The 23448-nt window shown below is 38.6% G+C and overlaps 1 protein-coding gene across 1 annotated transcript in view; it reads right to left on the reverse strand.

Moving 5' to 3' along the window:
- Nucleotides 1-261: 261 nt before the first annotated feature.
- The window catches only part of pdxkb (pyridoxal (pyridoxine, vitamin B6) kinase b), a 31578-nt gene continuing 8391 nt past the window's right edge, over nt 262-23448 (reverse strand). The window contains exons 2-11 of the mRNA XM_084735802.1: nt 17575-17629; nt 10006-10110; nt 9412-9495; nt 6460-6494; nt 5888-5973; nt 3295-3340; nt 3060-3171; nt 2842-2978; nt 2363-2429; nt 262-961 (exon numbers count right to left, since the gene is read on the reverse strand). Coding sequence (XP_084591928.1) covers nt 846-961; nt 2363-2429; nt 2842-2978; nt 3060-3171; nt 3295-3340; nt 5888-5973; nt 6460-6494; nt 9412-9495; nt 10006-10110; nt 17575-17629 — 843 coding nt within the window. The 3' untranslated portion in view covers nt 262-845. The remainder of the gene's footprint in view (nt 962-2362; nt 2430-2841; nt 2979-3059; nt 3172-3294; nt 3341-5887; nt 5974-6459; nt 6495-9411; nt 9496-10005; nt 10111-17574; nt 17630-23448) is intronic.

Here is a 23448-nt window from a genome sequence, read left to right on the forward strand (position 1 = left end):
GTGTGGTTACTGGTGCAGCAGAGCGCCTCTGACTACATCCTGAAACCAGAGAAATTCAAGGAAGGTTCTCTTGTCTTATAATAACTGTTATTATTTTAAGAACTAATAGATATTTTTTATTTGAATTAATAAGGGGAAAAATACTTCTGAAAGCAGCCTCTACTCTAGTAATTTCTTTATTTTTGCTCCTGGCTTCTGTGTTCACCCCAAATCTACTATTCCCTAATCCTCACTGAAGAGTTAGAGAAACCACAGACTACTTATACAAGAACCTAGTTCATGTTTGGTCTAACAAATATGACATCACCATTGTCCAAATCTGACTTTGATTTCTCTATTGTGCTGATGACTGAACCCTGAATGTTTTTTTTTAATTAACCTCATCACCCTCTTATCTTGTATATATTTTTGAAACTTTTATACAAGGAATGTTGTGTGTTATGCTCGTGGAATTGAGTTATATCAGAGCAATCCTGGAGTGATAAATAACACTTAAACCCGACAGCTTTCCACTCACATACCCTGTTAGAGAAGAAGCTGCTGCGGTCCAACCTGACCAAACTATCCGTCTGTCCATGGCTCTGGTTTCCAAACAGGGAAAAAGGTCAGAGGAGTTACAGGTCAAGGGGTTAGGACACTGAGGACTTAAAGGGGAATAGGGTTTAGGGTGAGAAGTCTAAATGGGTTACAATACTAAGGGGTTTCAGAAGTCTGGATGAGGAGGTGTTGAAGTTTGGAAATGAACGTCAAGGTTTACGGTGATGAGAGATTTACCGAGATACAGGATTTGAGAGATTTATGGGTGAAGAGGACACGGTTAGTATGAGTCTTATGGGTTGCTAATGTTAGGATATGACTGTGGCCTCCATAACAATAGCAGGGTCTTCTATGTCAGCTTTGCTTTGAACCATCCTCAGCTCCAGCTGGGGCGGACTGGGCCTCCGACCAGGACCTGCCAACTCTGTGTGGGGGCGGGGTACACAGGGCACAGGGGGTGGACACATAGAGAAGAGTAGATTAATAAAGAAAAACATTTATTTTAACACTACATTACACAATTTTGAAATGTAATAATAAAAACTAAACTAAACTTGTTGAAATTTGCCAAAACCCTATTTGAAAGAAGCCTTCAAAATGTTTTAAAACACAGGCCTACTTGTGCAGCCTATTCACAGGCTGATAGTTGTTATATTTATGTGTTAATGCTTATTTACCATGCAGGTAATTTTAGTACTTGATATATCTGATATTAACGGGGAAAGCCCACTATGTCCATGAAGGCTTGTTTGTTAATATGCAGCGTGTGAACACTGAGTAGAAATTAAATGAACTGCATCACAATATGAGACTGAGAAAGTGCTGTAATTGTTTGATCACTCTGCTGATGCAGGCTGTGACAGACCAAAGTCATTTTTTCCTCATTTGTCAAATATCTCAGTGTTGTGGTAAGATTCATTTCTAGAGTTAAAGCATTTTTGTGTTGGAGATGTGAGAGCATTTCTAATGAGATCAACCACAAACATTATCCCAACACAATCTAATCCGCAGTGTTTCACTGCTGTTTGGTGACTCAAGATTCTCCTCCCTCTTTGTCTTTCCGCCATTTTCTCCTCTGCTTAAGAAACTCTTAAGCCTCTAAAAAGTCCTCCTTCCTGTTCCTAACAGACCAGGAGCTCTCTTAAAGGCCAAGATGCTTTGTGAAAACCTTTTCTATTTACCATGATCTCATCTTAACAGGGAAATTTCTTGTAAAATAATTTTGTTTTTTTACCCATATATATATGTATAGTCACTATGAGCAACTCTTTGTATTAGGAAGCTTCATGAAAATGGCCCCTGTTCTGATGAACTGCTCCCCTCTCGTGGAGAATCTGCAATATGCTGAAACGAAATTGTGTTTTGAGTGAGTTGCAAGACTATTAGGTGCTTTGAATCTAAAAATAGAATCCGCACAGTGTTCACAATTGTGATTGCAATCAGGATGAATGATATTTAATGAATTTACAAGGCAAAAATAGATTTCTGAGAAGCTCCGTGGGAGCATAAAGAAAGAAAACTGCATTTTTATTCATTGGTTCATTGACTTTATTTCCTCTGCCCACCATGGCAGGAAGGGGAAATAAGAGTGTGATAGTGAAACATGAAAAGCTCATAGAGAGACTGCGGTGCTTGATCCATCATTGTACACTTAAGTTTACAACATACAGACAGATGGAGATTTGTGTGATCTGAATGACAGATATTTGGGTTGAGCTCTCTTGTTAATGTTGTTTTGTTTTTTTTGTCTCTGAGACATAAAAACAGTTTAGATTTGAGCAAGGTCAAAGCTTTCAACATTTATAAGAAGCCCTGCATTTCTTACCATGAGCGTATGAAATGGTCCTCTGGATAACATGGTGCATCACTGAAAAAGTCTTCTCACAGGCCATCTGAGAGAGGGTGAGCGAGAAGAGTGAGAATAAAGTGATTATTATGATTTTCACTTAATTGTGCGTCCTTGTCTTTAGGTCACTGTGGTAGTGTGTGTGTGTTTTTCAGTTTTCTTATAATGAGGGAGCTACGGGTGACGATTAGCTCCCCCAAAAGAGACCTGAGACTCCCCAGAGACAACAAAGCTTGAAGCTATCTCAAAAACCTGATAAATAACCATTATAGTGTCTAATACAGCAATGAATGATATAAGAAACACATCAAAGTCTAACGTCCTGAATTTGTGGCTCTGTCCTGGTCTGCGTGGTTGAGTTCACCTTCTATCATGTAACATGATGTGCATCACAGCCTCCATGTGTTGTTTTGTATTTGTAATTTTTGTTTGTAATTGGAACACATGTGTTTTCGTACCTTTAGGTCATTAGGGTAGTGGTGTGTCCACGCTAGCAGCATAGCAGCAAACAGATCTCCGGTTCCTACAAACACGGCATCCACTTTGGGAACTTCTATTCGAACTCTCTGTGTCGTCCTGCTGCCATCGGGACGAACTGAACAGAAGAGCAAACACACAACATGTTGGTTGGCTGGTCTCGCACATGTACACATAAAGACACGTGTACGTCATGTACCATGGCGCTGGCTGCCCAACGACACGAGGAAGCGGTCTCCCAGTCTGGAGGGCAAATCAGAGGAGGTGATGACCACTGTGTCTGGGCCCATAGCATGGAGAAGATCCATAACCTAGAGACAGTCAGTAAGTGAGATACTGGGGCATTTATTTAATCAGCAGTTATCTTGTAAAGCAAGAAAAAAAAACCTTATCTGTAAACAAAGGAAAGAAGGATTAGACAGCTGATCTTTTACCTCTACAGCGTCTTTCTCTGTGCTGATGTTCTTCCCCGTCAGTAATCTAAAACACAAGCAAACAAATGATCATTATGGATAACACAATACCAGAAACACTGATGATGGAGATATTAAACAGAAAGAAAGTCCAAATAGAATCTAAAAGAAGACTCATTATTGAAACTCTACTCATATTAGCCATTACTGGCTTCAAGTCAAGTGTCAAGCAAGCCTTTAGTACACAGAAAAACCTTGCACAGTACCTGATTCTGGATGCATGGTATGCAGGCATACAGAAACACCACTAGGTGGAGCAACTTGACAGTTGAACAGCTGAACTGAGTTGTGACCATTACCTCTTAAACTGTGACTGAATGTTTCTGCCATTTAGTCAATGCAAGCCAAAAAGAAAACCCCAAAAAGCATGGAAGACTTATTATATATGTCTCTCCATGGGGATCATCAAAATTTGCTGAAATTGAAATTGTGCGTGTTGCATTTGTTTCTGCTTCTTGTTGCTTTATTATGTTATGTTTCAGCCTTTCTCACAGACCAGAAGAACAGATGTATTATACTGAACTAGATAGTGTACGCAAAAATCCATTCATCCATTCAGTCCTGAGAGAGTGGCTTGCCTGGTGCATGAGCCAAAAAAGTTTTATAGCTTCTAGGTTTATTTCCTGGTCACACGGCCCACTGAATACACACAGCAGTTTCAACTATGTTATACATCCCCAACACAGTAGTGACAAAAAAACCTTCAAGCTACGTAAATCATGTTTTAAAAGAGCAAAACAGATCCAGATCACAGATGAACACTGGAGCAGGATTACTGAGCAATCACAGAGAATTTGCAAGAACGGTTTTAAAACCATTTGGTCCCATCTCGGCCCTTGAGACCTGACTTGAGACCGGTATGTTCATACATTTGTTGTGTGTTTGAGCTTAGATGGTGGTGGCTGGAGAAGATTCTTGGAAAAGTCTTATTACAGAAAATATCTTTATCTCCTGTCATGTCAAAATGTCAAAAAATGCCACAATTTGAATCTTCCCTTTCAAAGAATAAAGTATTTTGTCAGCCTTCCCGTTACAGCTGCCTAAAGGTGCATCATATCTAAATGGAACCGCAGACTTGTGTTCATATAGTGTTTTTCTGAATGCCAGCATATTTTTTCAATTGTTCCCACTGAGGAGGAAGCGCATGCGGCAGCATGAGGCCCAAGGTCTCCTTTTTTTTTTGCCTTTTTTTGTGCAGCCGCTCTGAGCACTTTGAGATGAAAAACTTAACTTTTCAGAAAGGTGCTGGTGTCACCACTGTTGCTTTGTTTAAGGCAACCAATCGTGTATTAGATGAGGACTTGTCACCCTGGTAACCAAAAAAATAGAGAAGAAGCTTGATCTGTCCTTGTCTGTCTATACAGTATGTCAGACAGAATAACTGAGACAGTAAAGCCCCCTCTGTGGGAGCAGATCAGCTGCACACTGAATTGCTTTTATCACCCGACCCTACATGTTGTTAGCTGTGTAGTCAACAATCTGTTAATGTTGTAGTGAGTTAGCAACCCCGCTAATGTCAATCATAATGTCAAACCCACACACAGCATTTTTTTTCTATACCCCACAATGCTTCATCCCAGCATCCCCCTGCACTCTGTCAACACTTTTCTGCCAGAAAAAAACATACATGGACACGAGGCTGTACATGGACTCTATTTAATATGTTGAGTAATTTTTTATTTTAGATTTCATCCCTGTATCTTTACTTTGTAGGGTGGGAGCGAGGTTGGAGGAGCCATCACAGTGTGGGAGGAAGAAGTGATTTGTATGTACAGTGTGTGTTAAATGCAAGATATAATATTTATTATTATGGCACTGTTTTTATGTTATGTTGTGTGTTCTGTTAATTATCTGTGGATGAGGAATATGAATAAACAGAATTTTCAAAAATGGGGTAAAGCAAAGATAAGAGGGGAGCTGAGGCGTATTTCAGTTAATTCTTTCCCAAATTTATGGAACTTCAAGATGAGGGTATTAGATAACAGCATGAGTGGCATTACATAAAGATGGTGTTCACTAATGCTTTGCTACTCACAGATACAAAGCCACTGAGGTGTAGAGCTGAACAATTTTATTATTCTGACTGATATTGCAATTGATATGATTTGCAGTATAAGATGTAATGACAATTTTCACATTATTATTCTTATTTTGATTGAAAAACATGTTAAAATAACTATGATGATTTTTTTTTTTGCAGGAATCTGTACCAAATGAAGATCTTTTTTTAAGTCTGATGTGTAGAACAGGACGTCACTGCCTCATGACATTAATTATTTTAAAAGTTTTTTGACACATTCTGCCTTTAACAAATACTGCACCTCCTGCGATTAGAAAATTGAAGAAAGCTATCCTGTGAGTTCCATAAAATTTTCATTAATTGTCCAGCCCTACTGAGGTGAAGGTAGTATATTAACTAAGTAAGTTTAGTTTTAGTGTAAAATCACAGTGTCTCAATACACGTTCACAATTACAGAAATATTACGCTAGATTATTGGATTTAAGACTTTTATCAGTACAAATCTGCTGGTATGGAAAAGACACATGTACTCACTCAGCCTCAAACTGGTTAGGAGTAATAATGTCAGCAACAGGAACCACCTTGTTCTTATAGACCGGATAAAGATTCTGAGGAACGTACTGTAGAGGGAGAAGACAGAGGTTAAAGTCACGTAGTCACATAGTGCCCTAAAGGACACATAAATGAGGAGGCTCTGTTAATTCAATGCTTTTCTCTGATCTTTGTTTTCATGGTTTTAAATTATAAGCACTAACTGACAGAATATGATCTTAATCCCCAAATATGCACGTCTGCGCAGCATAATATACACACACACACATACAGACACATGCAGAGTGAGTCACTGTGTATATGTAGTTCTGTCAGATCACAATAATCCATCTGTCACTGAGAAATGAGCCTTGTAACACACCCACAGAACACTAACACACTAAAAGACAAACACACGCACACACATGTGTACTGTACATATACACAGATGAACACTAAAACCCTCCCACACACGTTAAAGGCACAGAAATCCTGGTTAGGAATCTATCTAATGACAACAGACATGAACAACTGCACATATAGTACACACAGCCAAAAACTGCCACTAATCTCACCATGGATCCATGATCACCGAGGACGGGGTCGCACACTGAAGGGACAAAAACACATTCAGAGTCAGACCTGTGAAGCTCCAATAATCAGCAAATTACATAAACGCTGCAGTGATGGGAGGCATGAAAGTGGATTTGGGGATGTAAACATTTCATTTTATAAGTCTACATTCCCTTAAGAAAGAAGACTAAAGGGCCCCGCTAGTGCCTCTTAGAGGCTCTGATGCTCACTACACCTCACAATGCAAAAGTGCCAGAGGGAGTGAGCAACATGCTAATGGTTTTTCTATTATTACACCCTTAGCAGTAGTAATTTATCCCCAGGGTGGAGCTGGACTATAGGTCATGATAGCTACTTTTTTTGTGCTCTCACACAACTGGCCACAACAAACAACATCTATCTTCTTTTTCCCTCTTTTTTTCTCATTTTAAGTTGAAGTTTCCTTATTCAACAAATACCTCCACCAGAGAAAATAATGTCAAATGAGGTACAATTACTGCCATTTCTACACAGCAATTATCGAATATATTTTTAATCAGTCAAATTAATCATTAGCATCCCTAAACTGTATCTGATGTTCTCAGCAACAAAGCAATTAAAGGTAAGAAGGTCAACTTTATTGTGACATACATCAACCATGCAAAGTACAATTATACAGTCAGATTCAGTCTCTGCATTTAATCCATCCTAGTGCTGGGAGCAGTGTGCAGCTGCTGTGCAGTGACGGAGGACCAACTCCAGTTCTAAACCAGCACCTTGGTAGAGGAAAAAGAGCCTTGGTGGGGGAAACCAGAGAGACCAGAGGAAACTCACGCTGGCATGGGGACAACACACAAATTCCACAAAGAAGGGCCGTGGCCGAAGCGGGATTTCAACCAGAGACGTTCTTGTTGTGAGGCAAAAGGGCCTCACAGTACTTTTTAGGGCAGTATTGACTGATTATTTGGGGCATAGCACTGACCTTATGAAGTTAATATGGTGAGTGCAGTGGCAAACAGATGTGGAGCAACATTAACACTTATTTGAAGTCATGTCTACAAAGAGAGCATTATAACTATAACATGTGGTATAATATGACAGCATTATATGATATATTTATGTAACATACTGTATGCTGACTCTACTATATGTCTCTGTTCACCTGGCAAATTTAAGTCTACAACTCACTCTCCTAATTGTTTTGTTTTGCTCTCAACTAATTCCTGTGGGAGAAATCTGACTCTTTAGCTGCTAAACCACTATGTACACTGGTTCTTCAAAATCAGAGGAAAAACTTTGCCCCCAAAAATGGAAGAGATTCTAATTTCTCCACCAAAAGTACCAAAACAATACCTGAGACTTGTACCAAATAAATATACTTTTCTATTAAATATCAACATTATCAACAAAATTATAGTTTAATTAGGAAATACTTGATAAAAGTGATACTTGATACCTCTTTTGATAAAAATAAAGACAGGAAAATAAAGACTGGACTGAGGTCTTTAATGATCTTTTGTTTCTAGCTTTTGTACTTTCAAAACCATCAAATATCATTATTGTGTCATTTTAAATATGTGGCATCAAAAAAGGTTGTCAAAAGCAGACTGTATAGTATTATTGGATGAACATATTTGCTATTGTCTATTGCAGGTCAGATTTTTGAGGTGATTTCTGTGATTTTACTTTGCTAATTTAGCAGCTTGCATTGCACTGCATTGCATTTACTGTTTTTATTGTGTGAAGCACTTTGTGTTGCATTCTGTTTGTATGGAAAGTGCTATACAAATAAAGTCTGATTGATTTATAGAAAATTTCTGCTCTCTTCCTCTAGCAATGCTATCCTATTCTAAACCAGACTAAGGCACGTAGGACCACCAGAAAGATAAATTACATCCTTTTATCACAACATGATACTTTATAATTTATGTAACATTACAAATATTCAACAGTGTAAGAATATCTGGTGATGTCTTACAGATGCACACAGACTCAATAGTATATTACAAAACAGCACTCTCTGTCCATAACAAAAACTTCTTGGGTAAAAATAAACACATTATGCATGTCAGCCCCTGGTTGTTTATTATTTTGAACAGTGGCAGTAGGTCTTCACTATATCCACTAACACAGTGTCTACAGGCAGAGCTGCAACAGCCTTGATTTGAGTGAAACTGATCCGTGCAACATGAGATGAAAATCCTCCTGGCTGGAGAGAGACACAGCGAGACCGGGATCTTTTCTGAGAATGACGTCAAGCTACATAAAGCTACTTAATGAGTTTATTTGCTGGGTTATCACTTCAAAAGTTTAAAATATTAACTGTTAATTTGATCCTGTTAGGGGATTTTGTTTCACTGTCCCTCATAAGCTTCTGTTTCAACATAAGCCTGACTTGCTGAGTGAGTGAGGTCATATTAAAGCTCTGCTAATTCCTATTTTTATGACAACAATGGCTCAAATGACTTCCTGTATTGTGGTAGGGGTCACTTGAAGTGACAAACCTACAGACAGTTATCACCCAAGTATGCAACTTTTAGCCTGTTTTAGCTCACTGCAAAATCTGCTCTCATCAACCCAGTTTCCAGCAGCTTCCAAAAAGCTTAAATAATCCCATAGTATGGTACCTGCCAAAACCAAGCAGCAGACAAAATGAGCAAGCTGTGAGTGTTACTGAGTTTCTAGCAGCTAAGGAGCTGGATGACTGAATGTCAAGTGAGACCAATTTAAAAAAAAAACTTTAGTTTTTGGAAAAATAACAAATATTCTACTTTTATTTTCCTTCACAGTGCTCTCTTGGCTACTTGGCCTTTATTGGGGAAACAAAATGTTTTCTGGAATACATCAATGCCAAATTCATCTGTGTTCTTTCCTGTTTTTTTTTTCATATTGAAACTCCCACTCAGCTATGAGAAAAAAAGCCTGTGACACTGATAGACAGTGGCTCCTTTAAATAAAACAACATGGTTACTTACCATACACCAGGTTGGGGTTGGCTCTCTTTAGTTCCTGAACAATGTCCACTACCATCTCCAAGAAGGATGTGTCTCTGGTATACCCTGAACACACACAAGCACAAATACTAACATTATAGTAATTATACATTATCAGTTATTTTACTTCAATATTTAACAATTTTTTAAAAAGGCAAAAAAGTCAGAATTCTCTGATTCTAGCCTCTTAAATATTAATATTTTCTGGTTTCTTTGTGGTTTCTGTGGACGTCATCCTGGACTTATGGAAACACTGACCAACATTTTTCACCATTTTATGAACCAAACAACTAATCGAGGAATCAAGAAAATTACTGACAGATTAATTGATCATGAAAATAATTGTTACAAGAAAGATTTGAATAATTATTTTTTAAATGTTTTTCAACTGACAAGAGTGTGATAGGATTAATTAATCAATTAATCGAGAAAATAATCAACAGATTAATCTACAAGGAAAATAACTGTTAGCTGCTCAGCATGATTTAAAAATAACATGCATACATATATACATAATAACAATTTAACATGTGGCAAACTGTGATGGAGTATGCTGTTGTACTTTTGTGTATTCACCTGTTAAAACATAGTCATACTGGTGTACGTTGTTCAGTTTGATTCCCTCATAAAGAACATGGAGCTCATCTGCTGTCAACACCTGGCCTTTCCAATGAGAATAACCTGCAGAGAGGAGAGGACAGGAGACGACTTATTGTGTTTGCCAAGCTGCTGACTCTAACCTTTTCCCAATGCTTTTTCCATTCTAGTGGCACGTCCAAACACACACACACACACGCACACACACTGTATATGTGCCCATTAAAACCCCTATAGATGCTGACACCTTGTACTTCTGTATTTTGATTAAACTTTCAACTTTTACCTAATATCTACTTTTTATCAGTTTGTGCATTCACTATCAGTGAACAAACATGCTTAAATACATAATTTCGTAGTTATTTTGTTGATTATTTTTCTAAATATATTGTAAATATGATGAATTGTTACTATTTGAAGTATTTCAAGACATTCTTCTGCATTGTGAGAACTTTACTTTTGAGACTTTAAGTACATAATATTTCTGTACTTTTACTTAAAGTTTCCATGTGGAGTTTTAACCTTTAACCTATTATGGAGCTGTTTGCCTATTTGGGCTTTTTCATGGTCACTTTTGGCTGCACTGTGTCAAACCATGCCACATTGATTTGCATTTTCATTGCCTGTTATAACATGCCAAGCTATGCCAAGTCGTGCCCAAGGTGGGCCATTTCAGGAGTTGGGCCAAAGAGCACATGCCTTCAAAGTCAACTTTTATTTATTGCAGTGTTTCCCCTATCCTAAGGGCTGTACTATGAAGCAAGCTCAACACAGCCAGGCTTTCTTTGCATGATCTGGATCGACAAAGGTTAAAACCGCAATCAGGGATAAGGGGTATCACGGCGGTGGTTATGAACTTGATTTGTTAACTCAGGCTCTCATCTTAAGGCTTTGTGAGTGCTCACATAAAAGGGGCATTTGTTGTGTCATTTGACTCTTCTTCTGCATGAAGTGAAGCGATCGCGAGCCACCTACTTAAGTCAAAATGATCAAGTTATTATAATCAGGAGCTGTGGAAACTATATAAAATACATTACGGCAAAAAGCATTGTTGCTGCAAATAAAGCAGGAGAAGAAGTATCCTGTCAGAAAATGACTGATCGACTAAATGCGGTCTTAATGCTGCCGTTTATTCTAACAAAAACTGCACATTAAACAATAAAACTCCACACAGCAGATTTAAACATGATGAAGTCTGTCTCTGTCCTATGATGAGAGAGACATGGAGATCACAGAAGTTTTTGGCCAAACCGACATAAAATGAGTGTTACCAATTTAAGATTGTTCGTGATAAATGATGATGAATTTTATAATCAGTGTTCTGAGCTGCAATATCAGCAATGCAAAACGGATAACAGTAAAAAAGTATTCAAAGTGTCTGTAGTTGCTTCATCATTATTTTAGTGTGTGGATTATATATGATATCAATTTAAAGTGTTAATATGATCTGTAGCAAACGGGAAAAATGACTCTGCATCACCAAACGGAGGTTACCATGACAGCACAATGCACACAGTTTGTGCTGCTGTTTCATTACATTATGTTACATTTTTACATTACATGGATTCGTTCTGTGATTTTACAAAGGTAGGGGAAACATTGTATTGTATACTTGTTGTATTGAAGCTCACGCCCAGCTGTTGCGTCTATGGTTCTAAAGAGATACAGAGGTAAATTACTGCAAAAAAAGACATCTGAGCCAAACTCCAAAAACCTTTGTTGCAGAATAAAGTTACAGAAACTTGAATCGGTGCAATGTTTTGACTGCCTTCTGCCAGCATGACTAAAAAACATCCTGTTTGTCCATGTGACTTTTGCTTGTAACTGAGAAGTGTGAACTTCAATGAACTAAACACAAAAAAGGAAATCTTTTGAACTCAGACCAAAGAAAACAAGCTGTGTGTGAACTTAAACTGAAAAAAGATTCTCAAGAACACACACACACACACAGACACACACACAGAGCAGGAGGTCTTAGTGCAGCCTGCAGCCACAGGATCTGGTCAGTCAGGGCCAGATGGGAGGCTGGAGGAGGACGGGGACACAGACTCCTCTAACAAACACACCTACATCATATGTGGAGGAGTGAATTGAGTGTGTGTACGTGTGTATTTGTGTATGTATGCATATGTGTGAAGTACTGTATGTACTGATATGGATGCACATGTATGTGACGTGAATGCCAATGTAAGCATGCGTATGACATGCTCGCTGCAGGCCTATGATGTCGCAGCTCCAGGTGAGTCACAGCCAGGTCACGTGGTGGTGGGGTTCTGGTTGCTAAGCAACAAGCCGGGAGAAAGCCAAAGGGGCTAAGAAAGAGAGATGAGCAGTCAGAGCGCTGTGTGTGAGTGTGTGTGTGTGTGTGAGAGAGAGAGAGGCAGAATGAAGGCAGGCCTACAGATAAGAGCTGCTTCTGTCGTCATCATTCGCTGCTGTCGCAATTCACAGCGCCTGCTGCTGTTTACTGCTGCGTCCTGTCGCTCTCTCTCCACTCCCTCCGTCTTTCTCTCCATCATCCGCCTGTCTGTCTCTCCGATTCACAAATGTCCTATCTCCCTTTTCTCTATTCACCTTCTCTGTCCTCATCCCTCTCAGATGCACACGTCTTCTTCAGTATGTCACACCAAATTACATACTCTCCTCGGAGAAATTGCAGATGTTAGGGACCAATATACAAGATCTGATTAAACAGGAGCTCAGCCATTTTCTTGTTAAGGTCACCGAAACAAATACAGTTTCCAACTTAGATGTGAGGACCTTTTCCCCACTCGTATTCCTGACATCGTCCTCAGCTCTATCACTGTCTAATGAGCACATGGGGTGATGCGAAAAGTGAGCATGAAATCTATGATTAGAATAATAATTCTCTTCAGTCCAATAGATCTTTTTCAGAGCACTCATTTTGACATGAAATAGAAGAGTAAAACAAGTTAAGCGTTCAGGTCAAACAGAGTTAGGGTGCTGCTATTGTAAATGTTGACTCACTGGAAAGGCTCTGCAACACTAAATGGAACAGGACCTTTGTTTACCATACTATTTCATATCAATATGGCTGCCATGTAAAAGTTCTATTAGTCCCTAAAGATTTAAAGTGAACTTAGCTGGCCTGTCATGATAATTATGTTACTGACATAGGTACAGGTCATGTCTATGTATGGTGCAATTCTGTTTATGTGCATCTTTGCTTGCATAAGTATGTCACCAACATTTAAGCCAATATGATGCCATAACAGACGGCACCTAAGCATTGTTTCTTTGTAATCCTGAAAGACCAATGAACAGAAAAACAACTATGCTGAGACACATTTTGCTGTCGTTTCTATTCTGTGTTAGTTGATGACAGGTGGTAGGTGTTTTTCCTGATGACAGTTGTATAATATCAGGCAGAAAGTTTGGTAGAATAAGACCAAATGGACTTATTTGAAAGCTGCACTCCACAGCTCTAGTGTGTTTAAGTTTAAGGCAATGTGAAAGAATAAAGACTCTTCATATTTCTAAATATTCTTAAGAATTAAAAGTTCATTGCTCTTTGAAAGGATGTGCGTGCATTTTATTATCATTAACTTGTCTTAAAATGACAGTAAAATTGTTTATCATGACAGGCCTGGCTGGAAATGTGCACACATTACTGGTAGTTTGTAATGTGAAAGCTGTGTTTTTTTTGGTGATCATGGTGACAAAAAGATTAAATAATTTCAGCCATGGAAACGCTCTAAAGTTGAAAAAATCTGACTGATGCTTTGCAGGGTTTTGGCACCTGGTAAGTCTTCAAACTGAGGTATCTGGTACTCAAACCAGCCTTTCTGGATCTTTGTATTAACAAAACAGCATCCTCCTACTAAAGCAGCCCCTTGCATGTTTTTTTTAATACAGGGCTGTTTTTGGTCTTCAGTTGGTAGTACAGATCTCAAAGGAACACAAGCACATTGTTTCACTGGTTGGAAAATAACCATCTTAAGGCCAAGAAGAAATAAGCCACTGATAAGTGCTTATTTGTTTAAGGGTCAATTTAACCAAATCACATACCGAAGTAACAAAAAAAGAAATCAAAACATGTAACTGCTGGTAGTAACTTCCTGTGAAGATAGTTTCAGCTTCATTTTTAGAGGTTTGGACATATTGATCACTGAAAATTCTGGATGGTGGATGACATTTCATTTGTGGTGCTCTAAGCATCAAAAACAACACATCTTGTACATAATGACCTCAATTGTAACCACTTTTATTATTTTCCATATAAAATAATTCCCAAAGTACATCCAAGTCTATGGATTATCTGTAATAAACTTTTTTTTTTGAAGAAAAGAAAGTCTGTTCTGTTTTCCATTGATCAATGATATCCGCAGAGATCCCTGATCAAGGTGTCTAAATTCAGACTAAAAATAACACATCTTAAAAGCTCAAATGTAATTTACAGCATTTGATTTGTCTTTGCGTCTGATGCTGCTACAGACGCATCCCACACTCACCCACACAACAACACTTATCCTACAGTATACCTGTAATTATGCTCACCCTCAGTCTGCAACATCACAACAGATTTCTTTCACTATTTTTAAGCTCAACATCCATCTCAGTAACAACGAAACGACAAAACCCACACCTCACCTGGCTGGTTTCAAACCAGATGCTGAACACTTTGCTGACCTTTCTTGGAGTAATTACACTGAGCAGGTTATGATTGGATTACTTGTATTCTCAAACTAGACCAAATTAAAAACTAGACAGCCATGACATGAGGGGGGTACGGTCATCCACTCTGTACCACTCAACACTGTAAAAAAACAACAACAAAAGAAATCTCTATATTGTATAGCTGACTAATTTTCCAAACAGAGCCGCCACTGACACAGTTAATTCAATACTGTGTTAAGCAAAACGTGGAATGCCTGAAATGTGTCAAACTGACATACCAGAACCAAACATTACAATTATTTTGCTGTTAGAAGTTACTTATTTTACATTTTGTCAAGATAGAAAATTGGCAAGTCTGGTCATGACAAAGGCAAACAAGCAACTGTCTTTTAGGTTCCAAAAAAAATCTAAAAAAAAGCTAATTTTTGTCAGTAATCGTCTTTTTGTTGGTGGCAGTGAACTGGTTACTAGGGTTGGGCTGATTGATGATGCCATTGTCCATCGCGATGACAGACATTGACTACACTATGATTTAAAAGGCGTCTGCATTTGAGGTAGTGTGTCCCATCACAGCAGATCCTGTGAGGGTTTCTGAGTCTGGGTTTGGCTTGTATCCACTGTGATGCAACAAGCAACAGCTGGGCAGATGTGTTTATTTTCACAGCAATCCGCTGATTCATTCTTCGAGTTCAGACATGAGCAGAGGCCATCCATCAGTGCACAAGAGGGGAAAGACACGGCACAGACTACTCACTCATGGGCCTGGAAATTAGATCAAAATATTACAAGCAAATGTGACACCAAGTGATGACGCAGACAGCACTTCTGGACCAATCAGGAACGAGATGCATCATCACATTAGTGCTGTTCCAAGTATGCTTTCTTAGTTTTTTTGAATGGGATCACCCAATCTGGTCAATCGGTTATAAAAACAGAGGGGAGAACAAATGTTTGCCTTTTGCATAGAATTTTATAATCAGGGGCTTCGTCCACAATTTTTAAAGTCAAATTCGATGCTTTTAAAGACCTCAGTAGATATAATTTTAAGACCCAAAAAGGTCGAGAAAATTTGCTGAGTCATCATCAGCACCTCAGCCATTTGTGGTTCCAGCAGTGACACAAAATCGCTTAATGCTGACGGTTGAGAAGCTGCAAGGGAGTAAGAAGAAGTTTCAGGTGTGCCCTGCTACTTGCCGCTGTACACCACTTGTGCTTTTCACAAGCTTTCACCCCGTGGTCCCCAACGTTAAAATATTTCTGCATAAATTACACCTTGCTTCATTTCCTTCCTTCGCCAGAGACATCCAAAATTTATATTCCTCCAACTATTTGTCATTAAACTTGCATTTCTCTGTTGGTCTCTTGCTTATTAGCTAGCTAGTAACCACAACTGACAATAATGAAAAGATGACACGCAGCTACGTCTGTAGCTAGATAAAGGAACGTAAAGGGAACCTAAAACCTCTACTTATGGCAGAGTCTCTCATTGTCTAATACAAAAAAAAAGTTAATCAAACCAATACACGCTACTGGACATTTTACAGTAGGCTACTGTGCATGACAATTTTCTCATCAGCCTTAAACACACCACCCAAAAACTATATACTGACGGCACATTTACGGTAAGTTTTATGACCTAAATTGCCTTGACTATATTTTAAGACCTTTTAAGACTTTTCAAGGAGCCGTAATTGCTTTGATAAGTTTACATAAAATAATATAAACCTTATTATTCCTACATATCATATACAACAGGGGTTTTCAAAGACAGAGACTGTGGGCCTTCCCTCAGACAAGGCTGGAGGGAGGCCCACCTCCCACTTTGAAAATCTCTGATATACAATATTCACTCAGACATAAAAATTTGCAACTCTCATCTTCCATTACAGGATTACAGAACTTAAATCAGGGCAGCATGCACATTTTTTTTCAAGCAATTGAACACATTAACTGTATCAATCATGCCTAATCATGCATCTAGCTGTGACATTATAAATTATGACAACTTATCTCTGTGTAAAGAAACAAACTATCATGGTAGACTATAGTTTTTGCTGAAATAACCAAATGTTATGGAAATAATGAACAAAAACAAAAGTGGAAGATCTTTCCATGACAATATAGGATACTAGTAAACACTAATTTACCAGGGCAGAAGGTAATGTTAAGGCATTACTTTGTCAGCTAAAAAGGACAACAACAGAAGATACACATTTATTGTACTAATTTCTACATATTTAAATAAAAAATCTTAACCAAAACTACTTTTTATACATATGAATCTCACCACTATTTCTGCATTTACTCTGATAATGATGTATTCTGATAATTTTGGCCGAGTTATTTTTGGGATTTACTGCTGCACTTTCATAAAGTTGAAGGTTAAAACCAAAGAGCAGATATAGAGCTACACAATATGTGTCAAAATCCTCTACTTGATATAAATGCCCACATCACAATTTTGTAGTCTCCAAGCCCAAGAATTTTACAGGCTGGTAGCACTCCCATTAATGTGTAAAGTGAGCTAGATGAGAGCCCCGTTAATTGGTATTAATGAGCACAGTAAAATGGCATCATCGCTCATAAAATAAGGCTGAGGTGTCCTAAGACGACCTGAAAGAGTAATCCCATATAAAATGTGAATGGACTTCGTTCCCTACAGCTACTTGTGAGTTTAAAAGCTGCTCTGGTGTCAGCCAGCGAAGTCACCGACCTCCCAAAAAACAACTCAGCTGTCTCCTCGTCAGCCTCAACACGGCCACTGCCTCAACGACGAGCGTCTCTCTAACACCCGCTAACACCTCATCACGACACCAGGGGCACTGACTGACTCATACACACCCACACGCACTGACTAAACACAGCACACACTCAAGCTCTAGAATAAATGTGCTATTTCATCCGTTTTACCTGTGTGGTTGGAGAACTGGACAGAGTTGATGGAGTCCACCTCAAACCCTAAAACCTGGAAACAGAAGACAGAGAGGAAGCAGATTAGGAGTCGGGAGAGATTAGACATAACAGCTACACTTGCTATAGTTTTGACAGCTCAACTGGAATTTAAGTAGCGGTAGTAGGACAAATATGTCACACTCTTGCACACACAGTATGCAGAAACTATAATTAGGCAACTACAACTGGAGCAGCAGATCTTGTTGAGCAACATTTGCAAAGACTGACTCAACTTGTTTGGTTATTAAACCTGCAATAGCTGATTTTTGGCCACTTGGAGGCAGTACAAATAAGTTGTGCACACAACACTGATGTATTATCACATTTTATAGGACCAGTGCGTAGGATTTAGTGGCATCTAGTCGTGGGCTGGCAACCAACTTTCCTACCTTTCCAAGAGCACAGGAAAACCTATGGTGACCCCTAAACTCGCAAAAAGCCCACTCAAGAGCCAGTGTTTAGTTTGTCCATTCTGGGCTACTGTAGAGACTAGCGTTGTCAAAAATACTGGGGCCCATTATAAGGTAAAGGAAGTAGGGATGCACCGATCAACCGGCCGGTGACTGGCCAGTCAGCATCACAAATCCGATTCTCTGCCCGTCATTGTCACACACAAGTTCTGTACGATGGTCACATCATGCACGCAGCAGACAAACTGACCGAGATATCACACCCACCACAGCGCTGATAACAGCTACACACACTCAGACACATGCTTGCTAGTTGGTAGTAGTGACAGATTCCAAGAACAGGATAAAGACAAGACAGAGAGTCTACAACGAGACAGAGCAGCTGGCAATGTCGCAGAACAGCTGTAAACTTTCTAGGCCTTCAGGGTAATGTTAGCCAGCAGCAGACTGCTGTTCACAAAGGGACAGTTAAAATCTCACCTCCTGTTCTGGCTGAAGAATAAACAACCTGTGTTGATGTGTCTCCTCAAACATTTTCTCAGTCAGACTTGTTTAACTTCCGTGTCCGTTTTTCTCACGGCAAAGTTTCAATGCAGCAAACTGTTGCACCGCGTCAGTCTCTGGTTTGTTTACATCTGCCTCCACAGCAGATCACGTGAAATTGTGTCCTGCGAAATCCTGCGAGATCGTGTTCACTCAATTCATAATCTTAATATAAAACTATAATAAGGCCTGGCTGTAACCTAGAGGACTGGGGGGAAATTTTAAATAGTATTTAATGAATATTTAATAGTCAGTGTTTTATTATGAACATCCAACTTAATTTTTACAAGAAAAGATGCAAAAATGTTTGTGAATGCTCTCAATCACAGTTCTTAGATAGACTGAAAATCGGAATCGGCAGGTCAGACCCTTAAAAAAAAAAAAAAAAAAAAAAAAAGCGGAAATCAGAATCAGCCAAAAAAATTGATATCGGTGCATCTCTAATTTTCAGGTGATTATTTACTAATGAAAACATACTGAAGAATATTATATTCAATTTCTGCCTTGTTCTGCCAATAGATTCGCTTAAAGCAGTGGTTCCAAACTTTTGCAAGCATGCCTCCCTCTTCAAGGGCCGAAAAAGGAAAATCATTATCAATAACTAACAATTATTGGGAAAGCAACTCAAGAAAAGAAGAAAAGGATTCAAGATGGATTGTAGAAATTAATAGTATAAGAAATACAAGTTGGCATGTTTGCATCAAGAAAAAACTCTAAGATTGTATATTTCCCCTACATAAATCATTTTCATTTAACTTTGTTTCACTCTATATTTCTCTCCTGGTCATCCATGCCTCCCTCTGCAGTTGCTCTTCACCCTCCCAAAGGGGCCTGCCCCCCAGTTTGGGAACCACTGTCCTAAAGCTCACACACTGGACCTCTACGTTAACTTGCTTGCATACAATTGCTCATGTACACGTCCAGCAGATATGAATCATGATCAGCATTCATTTCGGCTCTGTTTTTGGTCTCCACCACCTCCTGAGGGAAATATCTAACTCTTTAGCTTCTGAATGCTTCACAACATTTGCCAGCCAGTTGCAATTTTTGAAAATAAAGCCCATTTATACATCATTCACTACACATAATCACACTGTAAAATGATCAATTGATATTATAAAAAATATCACATCACATGACTGTAGTGGTAGAAAAATTGTAACATACTGTATATTGTGATATTACTTTTTTTTTTTTCAGGGGGAAAAACAAAACTCCATTTGACTTCATTTGACTCTGGCTGTGATCTGTGGGTGCAGATAAAAACATCCTGTCAGTTCAACTTCAGCTGAAACCTGCACAGATCTGGAACAGTGAGGAAAACCAACTCTTGGTGTCCTCCCCTCTGACTGTCTTAACAGATTGTTTTTAATTACCAGGGACAGAGAGAGAGACACATGACCCATCCACGTGCATTCAGTTGTTATCTGAATGACTTTATTTAATTGGGCTGAAGCAAGAAGCAGGCAGAGTGAATGAGTTCTTTGTTCTTTTCAATCAGCTGTAACTGTTGAGATACAGGAATCTGCTTTCAAAGGGAAGAGGCAGTGTAGATATTAGCTTTGACCTTCAAGAACTTGTCAGTGCTCCAGTTTTCTCGAGTATTGCAGATGTTTTCTGACAGTTAAAATACTGACTTTGTTTTATCTGTGTGAGACATTCAGGAAACATGCTAAGCTCTCAGTGGTGCCAGGAATGCAGAACATGACACCATTTCTACTGACAATACTATTTCTAAAAGACAGTAGAGTAAGTAAGAGGAAGTGTGGATTCCTATTCTAATCTGTGTGACTTCTTATTGATATTTGAAGGGAAATTCCTACATATACCTTCATTACAGGTAGGTCAAAAGAACAGCGACCCTGTGGCTGGCAGAAATCCAATCTAATCCAACAACCTAACTCTGCAGTAAATCCTGCCTTCAAGTTAAATGTTTCTAAAAAGTTTTGTTATGGAGGTGTTTATTCTATATGGTCATACCGGAGACATTGCAGGTCACGGTCAGCATCTTGATCCTTAAGCCGCAGAGGACCCCATTTTCAGGCTGTATTTTGGGGATGGTGCTGAACTGTATTATGTTATGCTATAATTTTAATGTCCTTAAAGCTGGGGTAGGCATTTTATTTTTAGCATCATCAGTCCAAAGCTCCATAATAACCTTTAAGTAGAATGTAATTCAATTGTAGTCTGAGAAAAAACTAAACTTGTGCTCCTCCTCTTGGCTCAAAAAGCCAAGCCAAAGCCTCTGTAATTTGATGATCAGGGAATGAAACTATGTTTCTCTAAAATCTCTTACTGCACCTTTAAATATTAGAAACACGTTCAATACAATCAAGAGTGCAGCTTCCACAATTAAAATCTCAGTTTTAACAAACACTGTATGAACTGCAGGACTGGTTTACTTAGGAATGTGTATCAATACTCAATAATGCCAAGTATGATTGAAACTTCTCCAGTTTAATGATCCCTGCAATTGATCCTTTATGTATTCAAATCTAGAAAAAGTGATTATTTGTATGATTTTGCTTGTAACCAATCACTGCAGATGTTCTTTGATTTAATGTGACATGTAATTGGCCAGCTGACGTAATGTACAAGTTTCATTCCATCGCTGGTCATTGCACTAACATTAAATCTCCATGTCTCATTTATTGTTTTCTTATTAAACTACCCAGTCAGTCGAACCCAAGAGGCTCTTACATCGGTGTTTTCTTAGCTTAGTTCCCAGTATTTTCTTAACATCCCTAGTCAGCTGACTTTGTTACAAGCTTCAGAAGCTAAAGAAAAAAGTTATGGTCATGTGGCACTTAACAACCATATCATTGTCCACTGAGATGTTTCACTGTGGACATCGTCATATGCCAGTTCAGAAGACATCAATCAACACTAATACCCAGCCCTAACTATATTAGACTGCAGTTGCTTTAGTTCCCTATACTTGTTACTCAGAAACTTACTGCCCAGATGGCTGATTGTATTTGACTGAAAAATGTTTATATCATGTTTGTAAGGCTCCTCCAGACATGTATACATATTAAATCAACTTGAAATTCCAGGATTCTCAACACAGGTTAATGAGTAGGGTGTGCTTTAGAGGACACACACTGCTGAATTTGAGAGTCTGAGTCTTAAATTGCTTTATACACATTTTTTTCACGTACCCCATACATCACTTCACATGCCCCTGGCCTGGGGGTACATTTGCCCCAGTTTGGGAACAGGGGCTATAGATCATTTGGCCAAGGAAACCTAACAAAGTCTTTCAGCTACCTTAGGTTGACTTACAGCTCAATTGATTTGGAGGTTTTGGTGTTCAAAGATGGTTACTAGTCTATTAATTTATGAAGTGCGTTCTAAAAGAACTGTTTCTGTTTGCTGTTCCAGAGTCGCAGAGAGAAACGGCTGTTTTAAAAACAGGACCGACCTGTCTATTTTAACTCGTTCCTCTGGCTGAGCAGGTTACAAATTGACTGTTGATGTAAAACTGTGTATTTACGGCTCACTGATGTACATGGGGCTAAGAATATGTTATTTAGGTCACATCCTTGCTCGTTCTATTCATAAGCCTCAAGTCAGTGGCACAGATAGACTGTTTACAATGCTGCTGACGGGAAAGCATCGTCAGAGACCGAGGAGGGCATATTAACCAAATTATGAAAAGTACAAAGATGTTTGGCCTTTTTTTTTTTTTTTTGAGGGAACACTTTACCACTTTTGGTAAATTCCCAAATAAGGAAGCCCCTCTCACCACTGACAAATGAGTGTCTTTAATTAACATGTGTCATAGTACAGGCTCATCACATCTGAGTCAACACAGATGCTATATTTACTGCATCGTGACTTAGCTGGCATCCCTCAGCTTTGGGTTGGCTCCAGTATGTTTACTGTTACTTTGCACATTGATGAGCAAATGTGTATGTTCTCCATCCAAAAAATTCAACACATATGGTACTAGTGTTTGTTTCTATGTGTGAATGTACCATAATTTTGTTCTTGCTTCAGCCTATAAAAAGGATATTATGCTCAATATTAAGGATGCAACTAACTTTTATTTTTATCGTAGATCATTTTCTTGACTAATTGTTTAGTTTTGTTTCTATAAAAAGTCAGAAAATGGTGAAAAATGTCAATTGGTGTTTCCCAAAGCCCAAGAATTTTTACCACAGCCAAAAGATATTCAGTTTACTGTAATAAAGGAGTAAAGAAACCAGAAAATATTGGCATTTAAAAAGCTGGAATCCTCAAACTGATGAATCTATAATGTAGCTGTTGTAGCTGTAATAATAACCTTCGATATGTTCATACGTTTAAGCCTACTAGTATGTAATCTATTATGTTTCCTATTTAGTCTATAAAACAATATCAAATTTGATTAAATGCCTGTCATATGCATTCACAGCCTAAAAGAATAAGAGTCTACAGCCATGCTAGCAGCTCTCTGTGGCTGCACTGTGAGGCACAGTGGTGCTTCGAGTTGAATGCTAATGTCAGCATGCTAACGTGCTCAGAATGATGTGTTAACATGCTGATGTTTAGCAGGTATGTTTGCCACATTCAGCATCTTAGTTTGTGTGTTAGTAAGGTAAGAACTACTCAGTCCAGCTGAGGCTTATGGGAATGTCATTTTTTTTTTTTGGTATTTAGTTATAAACCAACTTGCTGGACTGTTTCTGACCGCATGACCGCACTAAAGAAAAAGTCAGGGCAATACCAAACCTTACTACAATTTGTCATCTGGGAACTATAAATTTCTGAACAAAATTTCATGTTAACTCATTAAATAGCTCTTTAGCTCTTTAGCTGTTTCAGTCTAGGCCAGAGCAGTCAACTGAACAACCAACCAGACAGCTAGGGATGGTCAGTGTCAACCCATCAACCA

This window comes from Lutjanus erythropterus, chromosome 14, assembly GCF_056507025.1.
Source record: "Lutjanus erythropterus isolate fLutEry1 chromosome 14, fLutEry1.hap2, whole genome shotgun sequence".
Taxonomy (NCBI): Eukaryota; Metazoa; Chordata; class Actinopteri; order Lutjaniformes; family Lutjanidae; genus Lutjanus; species Lutjanus erythropterus.